The 11,558-nt window shown below is 37.5% G+C and overlaps 1 protein-coding gene across 1 annotated transcript; it reads right to left on the bottom strand.

Annotated features, from left to right (window-relative positions):
• Nucleotides 1-1,977: 1,977 nt before the first annotated feature.
• On the bottom strand, nt 1,978-8,538 carry LOC141434961 (atrial natriuretic peptide receptor 1-like). The gene is made up of 7 exons (XM_074097457.1): nt 8,311-8,538; nt 7,590-7,766; nt 7,158-7,314; nt 5,404-5,562; nt 3,570-3,759; nt 2,908-3,054; nt 1,978-2,236 (listed from the first exon to the last, which is right to left on the bottom strand). The coding sequence occupies exons 1-7, from the start codon at nt 8,326-8,328 to the stop codon at nt 1,978-1,980; spliced, it is 1,107 nt and encodes a 368-aa protein (XP_073953558.1). The 5' UTR covers nt 8,329-8,538.
• Nucleotides 8,539-11,558: the final 3,020 nt, after the last annotated feature.

Genomic DNA, 11,558 nt, shown 5'->3' with positions numbered 1-11,558 from the left:
ATGCTTGAGAGTTTCTTTGCGCGATAGAATCCGGAATACGGAAATTCGTCGAAGAACTAAAGTCACTGACATAGCTGGAAAAAATATGCAAATTGAAGTGGCAATGGGCAGGCCACATCGCTCGAAGAACAGATAACCGTCGGGGGAGAAAAGTCCTCGAGTGGCGACCACGAACCGGAAGACGAAGCGTTGGCAGGCCTCCCACCAGGTGGACTGACGACATCGTGAGAGTGGCGGGAAACCGGTGGATGCAAGTGGCAAGTTGTCGTTCATTGTGGCGTTCTAAGGGGAGGCCTTTGTCCAGCAGTGGACGTCTTCAGGCTGATGATGATGATGATGATACAAAAAGCAATATACGTGTTTTAATTTAATTTGGAATTTTCGTACATAAAGGGATATTATAGATATTTCAAAAAATCACTAAGTATTAATTAAATTTTCAATCAATTTTTTTTATCTTCGCTTTTAAACATTGGCTTTATACAGTTTAGTGGCTTTATATCTATTCTATATTTTCATAATAATATCCAGGATATGACCATTTCAGGAGTTCCCAAATACCTACCCTATTCTATTTCATTCACATCTAGTGGGACTGAACTGAACTTTGTTTCGGATACGGATGTAGATAAGATGACTACACTTTAAAATAAACATTTTTTTTTATATTAAAACCTTTTTTTTGGAATTAAATCAAACGAGAATATTTTTATTAATTAAACGGCGGAAGATATTTTCCTTACCAGCGGTTGCGGGAGTGGGGGAGGGGGTGCCAAATATCCCCCTTTATCAAGGAGTAACCTTCGCGGCCCCTGTCTCTTAGCAATAGGAATAGCTTACAAATAATGAGGAAAACCTCGAAAACGGTCTTTCCATAATACTTACATACATTTTTATTTGTTAATATCTTTAAATCCTTACCCATACTAATCCTTACTAATTGTACCCTATGACCTCTCAAGCAAAGGTTCGTTGGTTCAAATCGCGGCTTAGTTTTCGAAATTCATATGCGAAATTAAATTTGAAATTTACCACGAGCTGTAAACAGTGAAGGAAAACATCGTGAAGAAACCTGCACAAATCTGCAAATCAATCAACAAGCAAATCAATGGTGTGCGTCAAGTTCCCAAATCAAGGTCGAAAATATTGATTCGTTTCGTGTACCAGGGTGGAACCTTTTAATAATCAATTTTATTATGATTTCCTTCACACAAACATAAGATGTCAACATGCCATTAGTGGCTCAAAGGTTCCCTGGTACATGGTTCAGTTTAATCGACTGTACACTATAACTTTGACACTTTCTGATAGATCGTCGGTTCACAGCCATGACATTTATTAATTTAATGAAGGAAAGGCAAGGGTCACACACACGACCCGCGTCTGTGACATAATTAAATAAAGGGACGTCTGAAAGTTTTCCAGGGTCCTAAAGTTTTCTACAAGCAGTAAAAACAAACTAGAACATCAGTACATTTTTTAAACTCTTTATTGCACATAGAAATAAAAATACACAAATATGAACTAAAAGAATTTCTTTGCTCACCCGCGACCTTATGACAGTTAAGTTTATGCAAAATAATATGTGTGTTCATGCAGTTCCTCCACCTCCACACTGTAAGAACACACACAAATCACACAAACCCATCTATCACTACCACCATATTAGACATGACAAATCCAAATCATAAACTGTGCGTGCCAAATTTCATCAAAATTGGTCCAGCCATTATAACGTCAATTAAATAGTACCTAACAAACACATACATTCGCATTTCGAATATGAGTAGGATATGTGATAGTGTGTGTGTTGACACATCAGTTCTTCATTCAGATGGAATCATACCAACAAATCTCACACCTTATATAGGTACCTAGTGCCACCAGAGTTGAGGTCACGTACGCAAGAACAGCCATGAAATGACAGCGGGATTTTGACATTTACTCATTCATTTCATTCATTCACCTTTTGTGCAATCAGTTCTTCATGAAGCTGTGTGTGTAATCATTCACTTCAACTCTCGTCGCACTACCTATGCTTACCTTGTAAACATCATAGAATCCAATAATCCTGTCGAAGGTGCTGTACAGGTCGTTAAGCAGATCCACCACTTGGATGGGCGTGGAGGCGGCGCAGAGTTCCGTGAAGCCAACGATGTCGCTGAAGTAGACCGTCACACACTCGAAACTCTCAGGCTGGACCACCTCGCCGGCCATGAGCTGCTGAGCCACTGGTCTGAGCACACGGACAGACAAATTACAATATGAGTATGTTATGTAAATAAAAAGTATGCCTCCTGCCACGTATAGTGAAATTGGGGAATCAAGTTTTTGTCAGCAATGTTTCTAGACAATTATAACTTGCTTTCAAGAAAAGTGTTTATACTTTCCTTAAAGGCCGCCAAATTATATTATGAACGTGTCAACGAATATGTATTTTTCGTACACAATAAGATAAATGAAAAGGCAAAGCAGAAATACCTAATGAAACACAAATCAATATGGCGATTTCAACATCAACACTTCTGAAGCGACGTTCTCCTTTCGATCGCGGCAAAATTGGGTTGGATTAGATTATTGTTCTCCTAGTTTTGTATAGGTAGATAACAACAAACGAAAGCTTGAACAGTTCCAATAAATTTGTCATAGGTGGGTCACCAGTATTTGAAAAAAAAAAGCAAGTAGGTATTTAGCAAAAAAATATTTCACGAAACCACATTTTAGATCCACCTCTTTCTATCGAGTTGGGTTCATTAGAAACGTGATACTTAAGCTTTAAACACAGAATCCTGATCAGCTGGATGCAAGCTCTACAAACATGCAAAATGGTAGCCTTTGCCCATAAGTTCGATGTTGGAATAGGGTAAAAACTAAACATCTTGCAGCGAAAAAACCCGAAGATCTTACCGCGGCAGGACTTGGTACAGCAGTTCTTCGGAGCGTCGTTTCTCCAGCGAGAGCTGTTCCGTTTTCTCCTCAACCAACGATTCCAGGTTGTTGGCGTACTGCTCCATGCGGCTTAGCAAGTCATCCATGAGATTGTCACAGTAGCCCCTGGATGAAAGAAGTTCGTTAAGGAATCGTTTAGATTTTAAATGCGTTTGGACCATATTTTGAATTGTAGGATATTCGGAACAATTCTCTGTTTATCAGAGAGTTTTCTTGAAACTAAAATTATTGCTGTTCAGAATTTAACATGATAGCACAAAAATCAAACATGGGAATGATATCACAGGTCAAACCGCAAATACAGGGCACAGTAGACTAGATTCTTATCCAGCAGCTGTGGAAGTAGGAGGAAGGGAAAAACGACTGAAATTGAAGCACCTCAGCTCAACGGAGTAGGTACTATCAATCAAATCAACAGAATCGTGATCCACACCACAGTGCAACTTTTTCACACAAAAATGTACTGTGAGAACATTCTACAGTGGATCAAAAATCAAATGGTTCAATAGTATAGTCACCAGCACTATTTCTAGGGCTTGTTGGATGTACGTATGAGAATTTTGCACGCTCCGCTGTGGCAGATATGAATGCAGGTGACTGTACTTCCGCGACTGACTCACTTGATATAGTTGGCATTAATGGTATCAAAGCTTGGTCGGTCATCGGGAGCCTCAGCCCAGCAGCGCGCGGCCAGCTCCAGCAGCTCGGATGCTGCGGCGGCGCCGCCGGCCGGGCCCGCGCCCGTCTCGCTCGCACACACCACCGGCCGGAAGGCTGGTGACTCTCGCGCGCATACGCGAGAGACTATCTCTAACGATGGAAGGTCAGCTAATAGTGATATTGGTGAGACATAGCGGTTCTGCACGTGTGGTAGCGGAAGAGCAAGGTAAATGATTGTAATCTACTTAATAGAATTCCAAAACTCAAAACTTCCTATAAAAATACATTTAGACAAAAAAAACATCACTGTGCGCAGCAAAGTGATCACTAGAATGTTAATAATACTTATTTCAATGGTCAAACTGCTGAAGTATTACCATAAAGGTAGAAAAAGATATAGATATTAAAAAAAATACCTCATTGAGTATTTTGCCGGATTCTTCTCAACAGAGGTTTTTTCCGGACCGGTGGAAGATTTTTTTTGACATTTATATAGTGCTTGTTATAGCCTAAATTAAATAAAGATATTTTGACTGACTTTGATAGAGACATTTATTAGGTACTGAAAAATAATATGTATGTATGTATGTATGTATGTAAACTCTTTATTGTACAAAAGAAAATTAACAAAATAAACTGACAAACTACTTGTACAAAATACTTGTACAAAGGCGGACTTATCCCTTTATATGTACTCGTTTTTTGGTGTAATAAGTACTCGTACTGTGCAGCAACTAAAGCTGCACTCAATGAGGGCTATCGTTTTTATCTTTTTAGATGGCGCCACTTTTGCGTGAGGTTTTAAAGTGTGGCTTTCAAAGTCTGTTATTGACGGGCGTGAAAACAAAATTTAGATTAAAATCATATTTAATACACCTTAAAACCGTACCATAAAAACCACAGTGTTGCGTAGTCACGTTTTGTTCGGAAAAAAGGGAGGACATAAGTTTCCGAAAGACAAAACTGTCTCAAAACACAGACATTCAATGTCCCGTAACGCATAATTGCCATAATTGATTTCAGGTAATGCAAAATATTCACAAAAATATTCTAATTATAAATAAACTCGCGTAACTCACCCAAAAACTATGAGATTTGGCATTTCGGAGACCTCACGCTACACCAGCGCCTCTAGCGGCGAATTCATACGCGACAAGTAGAAGGAGAAAGACATGGTTATAAAAGTCATTAAAGCTAAAACCAAATTGCAAGCAGGCAATTTCCCAGGATGTCCAGTCACCTTTACAATAAAGTGAATAAGTACTTAAATATATACAATAAAAACTATCATCATTGCAAAAATATTATTTCTAAATGGCTTCAAGAAAGATCATATGATGCGACAGAGCAACTTCTTGCACGGTGACACACACACGCGCGCACACACACACACACACACACATACACACACACACACACACACTCACACACACACACACACACACACACACAGGATAATGACCTAATATGTGTACATCTACGAGGCTTATTTATTTTATTTATTTATTTGTTACTCTATATATTGATTAGTTATTATAAAATACTGTTACTTATAATATAATATTGTTAATAAGTGTTAAAAAATGTTGGAGGAGCGGAGCGTTCTAACACAGGCTTTTTAGCCTAAAGGGACGCCCCAGGTACTGTAACCTACTTACCTATAAACATGAAATAAAGATATTTTGATTTTTGATTTTGATTTTTTGATAGCCCTAAGCTCATTACCATTTGAACGAAGTTTAAATAAAGAAGGTTAGTAAGAAGTAAGTACTAAAGAAGGTAAGTCAATTGTACCTCTGTTGGTCATGGTAGAGGTGTAATGGTGAAACGGCCCGGCGCGAAGCACAATCTCCTCGAGGATGATTCCGAAGCTGTACACGTCGCCTTTGAGCGAAGCCGCAGCGCCGGGGTACACGCTGGCAGCAACCAGCTCCGGAGCCGTCCACAGCAGCTCTAGAAGACGTCACTTGTTCAGTTCCCCAGCGCTTACAGATAAGACCTTGCTACACATACTAGGTGTATTATAACTTAGCTCTCAAAACTGGCAAAGCAATTGCAATCCTCATCATATTCATATTAAGAAAGAAAGAGAAATTTATTTCGGTTCCATCAGTAGCACAACCTTACAGTAATAAGACTAAAACACAAACTAATTTACACGATACGACACCAAAAAGGGCATCCACTCAACATATAAGAAAGAAAGAAAGAAAGAAAGAAAGAAAGAAGACATTTATTCACTTACACAGAAGACACACATATACAGCAAAATTAACACAAATAAAATAAAAAATTACAGAAAAACACATGAAAACATTAAATACAATATACACAATGTTGTGTGTCCCCGCGAAAGTGAAACGGTCGCTGACTCAGCATTATGCTGAAGCGTTAAACGCCTGCAGCGCTGATTTTCTGCCAGAACCTTATATTGTATTTATTCATTGCAACCGTATTTACGAGATGTTTTTATTTGGTAACACACTTGTTTGTTTCCTCTATCATTTGTAGAAGAAGATGTCGGCGACTTTTTAGTCGAGAGCGAGATTATTGGAGCTTAGTTAACTACCTAATAATGCAGCAAGAGCGCTTGCGTGGCGGGCTAATGTCTTTACCACTGATAGCCTGAAGTGTCGCTGTATTCGTAGGACTTCCAAAAAACATAAATTCAGGTACAGTTGCAGAAAAACCTGATATGTAAATCTCTGATAGCCAAAAATCGGTTTATCTAGAATATAATATAGAATTAGCAGCTTAAATAATTAAAATTTTGATAATATTATTAAATGGAAGTCTATACTCAACGAGTTATATCTAATACCGTTAAACGAGCAATTCTTGTATAAGTATATATTTCGGGGATATCGGAAACGGCTCCAACGATTTCGATGAAATTCGGTATGTGAGGGTTTTCGGGGATGACAAATCGATCTAGCTTGGTCTTATCTTTTATTAACGAGTTTTAGCTCGAGCAAAGCTCGGTCGCCCAGGTATTTTTGTTATTAACACAACCCAATTTAATAGGAAGTATCGAAACTTAAATAAATATAAAATATGCCAATAAAATATTACAAAACGATAATAATTTAGGTACTTTAGCTGTTATCCATGCAGTACCTACTCGAAAACAGAACAAAAACGTAAAAGTACAAAAAATAATTCAATTTAAAAAGAAATCACGTGATTTAAGTATTATAACTTGTTATTTTACGTATTGTATCGTACTATACCCAATAAAATAACATAATAGAAGCTTAAATTTAAAAATCATAGTTGGAACGAATACAGAAACCAAAAATAGCTGAGTAATAGATAAGATTGTGGTAGCGATAGTTGAAAGTCCGTCTTTTGATTAAATAATAATACTTAGGGGCTGTTTCACCATCCATTGATTAGTGTTAACTGGTGGTTAGGTGTGATGCCGTCTCTATTTGTTTTATTCGAATAGACGGAGACGGCATCACATTTAGCCGTCGGTTAACGCCAATCAATGGATGGTGAAACAGCCTCTTAGCAAATAAAAATAAAAACGATACCAAGCTATTTACTGTAATAGTAGTTGTCATCTTTGATGAGATCGGTGGGCGTGCAGAGTGTATTGGGCCCGTAGTCAGATATCTTGAGGACGAAGCGGCCGTCGATGAGGCAGTTGGAAGATCGGAGTTTACCGTGGGCTCCCAGACCACCGTGGAGGTAACACATACCCTTGCAAAATATTAAACGTTTGATATTGTTTTAGGGAGATGTATTTTTAAAAAGATCAATGGAAAATTTATAAAGATAAGATTACACGTTTTATGAACTTTTTTACGCTGTTACTTTAGTTGGCGAATTCGCCGAAACATTTACGTGGGCGAAAAAGATACTGTATCATTTTAGTGTGAGTTTGCAAAGACACGGTAACCTTCCTCTAATATCACTTTGTGACTTTCTAAAACGATTCTATTTTCACATTCAACTTTTTATACAAAATGGCTTACCTGCACGATATCATGAACCAGTGACGTCCTGAAGTTCCAATCGAGCTGTATCTCCTCGTTGGACAGCACGTCTTTCAGTGAGCCTTTAGGGCAGTATTCGGTCAGCACGAACACCAGTGGGCAGTCGACGCAAGCGCCGATGAAACGGGTTGTGTTCTCGTGGGAGACGTTTCTGGCCTATGGAGTTGTTGTTGGTGATAATGATAATCACAAGCATTAATTGGATGATTTTAAGTACCTACTATTCTCGTGGAGGAGACTGATTCACTATCTATATTGCATCGTTTTGCTATTCTTGGGTAAACTACATATTCGAAAACATTTTACTTGGATTAAATTTTGGTACCTGTACATACCTACCTCAATTAAAAGTGAATCAACATGAATTGACAGTATTTCGCACATTAGGTTTATGTTAAAAAATTCTCTCCCTTTAAAATTGGAATGGTCGAGCGCATCCATCAAACACTTCAAGTTTAAGCATGGATTTTGGACGACATCGACTGCTTTTCATTATAATATCACTAATCAATGTTAACATTAGGTACGTTATAATACTATTTTATTACATTAGTTACAAAATAAAAATCAACGAAACATACTTGTACGTGATGTCACACATCAACGATTATAATTATAACTAAGATTTATTTTTGCTTACTATTATGTGGTGTACAAAGAGTCATTATATTGTAATTTTTTAGTATATCTGTTCTGTTACCTGCTTAATCTCCCACATGAGTTTTTTGTTGAGGTCAAGCTTCTTTCTGTGTATTTTCTTGACAGCAACGCGGTTCCCCTTGTACAAGCCCACCGTGAACGAAGACAGCGTCACGGATGGAGCACCAACCACGGCGCGCGCGCTCCAGCCTAAAGAGAGCTGAGAAAACAACTCAAATCAAATAACACGAGTTAAGAGTTTTGATTTCGTTGCGTAGGATAATCTGATTAGTAAAGTACTTATGTACTTAGATGAAAAGACTACTAAACTAACACTTGTGGCGAGGTGAGGTGAATCTGTAAATAAGTAGATGATTGGAATCAAATAATTACGAGCTACTTAACTTCTAAGAGGATTGTGTAGTCACGGTTTATCATACAAATTAATGTTTGCCAGTCAACATTAAAGTTATGGTTGTATGTCTGTGATATTATGGCGCTCCCATAACGGCAGAGTGGACAAACATAAACACCGATGTGGTTTTAGTGAGAGAGCCCCACATAACTTTTAAGAGAAGGTATGCGCCTTTTTTCACATCCCAAAAAAAGGATCGTACGATATAACTAATAAACTTAATTTTGTTCATGTTTTATTTAATATTCTCATTCCATAATACTCGGTGTAATGAGCTCTTCCAGGTAAGAAGCAAAAGTAGCCCGTGGCGTGGATGACATCAGCATCACTTGGTGTAAAGTACAGAGCTCAACTTATTTAAGCAATATGTTACTTATATTCTTGGCATGATAACTCAGTTTATCTAAAGGCCATGTCACACAGGAAGACCACAGGTACACCCTTTCAGACAAATCCTTAAAAGCTATTACCAAGACCGTCGAGCGAGAAAATAATGACTAAATCCTTCCGTCGTCGCACAGCCTATAAAGCACTATCGCTGATCTTTCTTAATTCTGGCAGACTGCCATGAAATCAAAAATCAAAAAATCAAAATCATTTATTCAGTAAATAGGCCGCAATGGGCACTTTTACACGTCATTTATTAAACTACCAGCGCTTTCGGAAAGACCATCATTGCCAAGAAGAATGCGCCGCAAGAAACTGTTTGCCTCTAGCTAATAAATGTATTTTCTTTCTTTCTTTCTTTCTTTCTTTCTAATATTTGAAACTCTACTTACTCAACATGCGAGCATTTTTTATGGCTCTCAGGCAAACCTTTAGGGCAAGTGCTTGCTTAGCCGTTTATATTTTATGCAGACCGCTATAAAACAGGGAGCTAACGGGAAGTTCCGGATAAGGAGCCGGAAGGATGGTGACTGAACAGAACACTGTGTGTGTGATACACCTTTTACGTTACTATCCGGGGATTCCCTTGTTAAAATGAAAAAATATAGCAAAAAAAATATCACTTTTAAAGGTGTCTAACAAAATTTAATTCAATTTTGATTTGGTTAATTTTATTCAAAATTTTATTCAATTCTGATTCAGTTTTTTCAGAGTACCGTGCCACAGTTGGTAAAACGGAACCTTTATAGGATCAATGCTACCCGTGGGTCTGCAGGGCCACTACGAACTTCGCAAACAAAGGGCTGTACTCGTAGATAACTAAGAATAGCCCAGTCTGAGTCCTTATTCTAAACACAACAGTATATCCCTTCACGTCTTAAAATATCCTCTTGACGTGCTGACATGGCCTTTATGAAACTTTACGCCATCCCGGGACCTCATGCCTCAAAATATCTCAATCTCACTTCATTAAATCGCTAAGTTGCTTTAATCTCATTACGCATTTGTCTCAATTAGGTGTTTTGGTCTGAATAATCTAAATATTCGTAATTTGACTTTTAGGCTTATTTAAAAGGCCAGATTAAAGCCCGGTTCACATTTACCTGTCGTGTTGTGTTATGACCAGTTGGAGGACGACGCATACAATTTACGTCAAAATCATGTCGAAAAATATACGTAATATGGATATGACTACAATTGGTTTAAAAAAGGGAACATAGTTGAAAAATAGTTGGTTAATTTTATTGTTGTAGTAAATAATCGTTTTTTTTCTATATTACATATTTTTATTACGTGCTGAGGCACCGACCGACTTCAGACTGGTAGAAAATTATTTTCATCGTCTTTTGGAGTCGGTTAAATTTTTTGTTACAACATTTTTTTCACGCTTTTAAGTGTAAATATCTGAGATAAAACAGTTTAATATCAACTGTTCGTCACCTTTTTTTTATGAAAGATGTTTTTTTTCGATGCCGAGACGTTAATTATTGAGGAATCCTGGGTGCTTCACCACCCATTCCATTTCACCATATTTATTTATTTATTAACTTTGGCACACAAAACAAATTGTAAACATGCGGTACAGTAATGAGAATAATTAAGGCAAGAGATCATTTACAATTCAAACTATGTGTACACATCATGAAAAGAGCATTACGAGGAGCACAAATTGCTTAGCAACTGTGTCAAAGTAATTAAAATCCAACCCGCGAAATACTTGTTACTGAGTAGGTAGTAACTCTGATGGTCAAATGTGGTCTTCATCATCAGTTCCACTTCACCAAATGATGAGTTTCAAGAGCAAATGCACCAGTTACAAATATAAAATGTGAATTAGGGTACGTATTTGTAACGTTTTATGTTTTGTTTTATTATGGGGTTTAAGTGCCAGTGGCGAGGCGTCGTAAAAACTCAATTCCCACCGAGTCGCTTACCTTTTTTACTTAACAGTTATAACAGTTGCGGCAGTAGATAAACTGAATCCGAAGAAATTGTATCCGAAGAAATACCTAACTCATGCTTCCTTTAGTCTTCAGGTTGCCTATAAGGAAAATATTGATTCTACGCCAGAGTAGGTACGTCAAAGTCAAAGTCAAAGTCAAAATATCTTTATTCAATTTAGGCTATAACAAGCACTTATGAATGTCAAAAAAAATCTACCACCGGTTCGGAAAAACCTCTGCTGAGAAGAATCCGGCAAGAAACTCAACGAGGTATATATATTTTTTTAAAACAGATTTACAATATTATTAAATGGTAACATCACAAGTATTTAACAGAACTTTATTTTTAACACAGTAGGTTCGCTATTTGAAGGGATCGCTAATGCGGATCAGAATTATTTCCAAATATCCCTGACCATGATATTATAATCATTAACTTTATAAGTACGTATCTATCTAATTAAATAAAAAGTTAGGCACTATGTCACAAAAAAAAACATTTCCTAATTACATTCAAGGACGAATTCCTGCCGAAATGTCAAGGTTACCACACTTGTTATACCA

Source organism: Choristoneura fumiferana, chromosome 14 (genome assembly GCF_025370935.1).
Source record: "Choristoneura fumiferana chromosome 14, NRCan_CFum_1, whole genome shotgun sequence".
NCBI classification, from domain to species: Eukaryota; Metazoa; Arthropoda; class Insecta; order Lepidoptera; family Tortricidae; genus Choristoneura; species Choristoneura fumiferana.
This window is presented reverse-complemented; position numbering and strand designations above follow the sequence as displayed.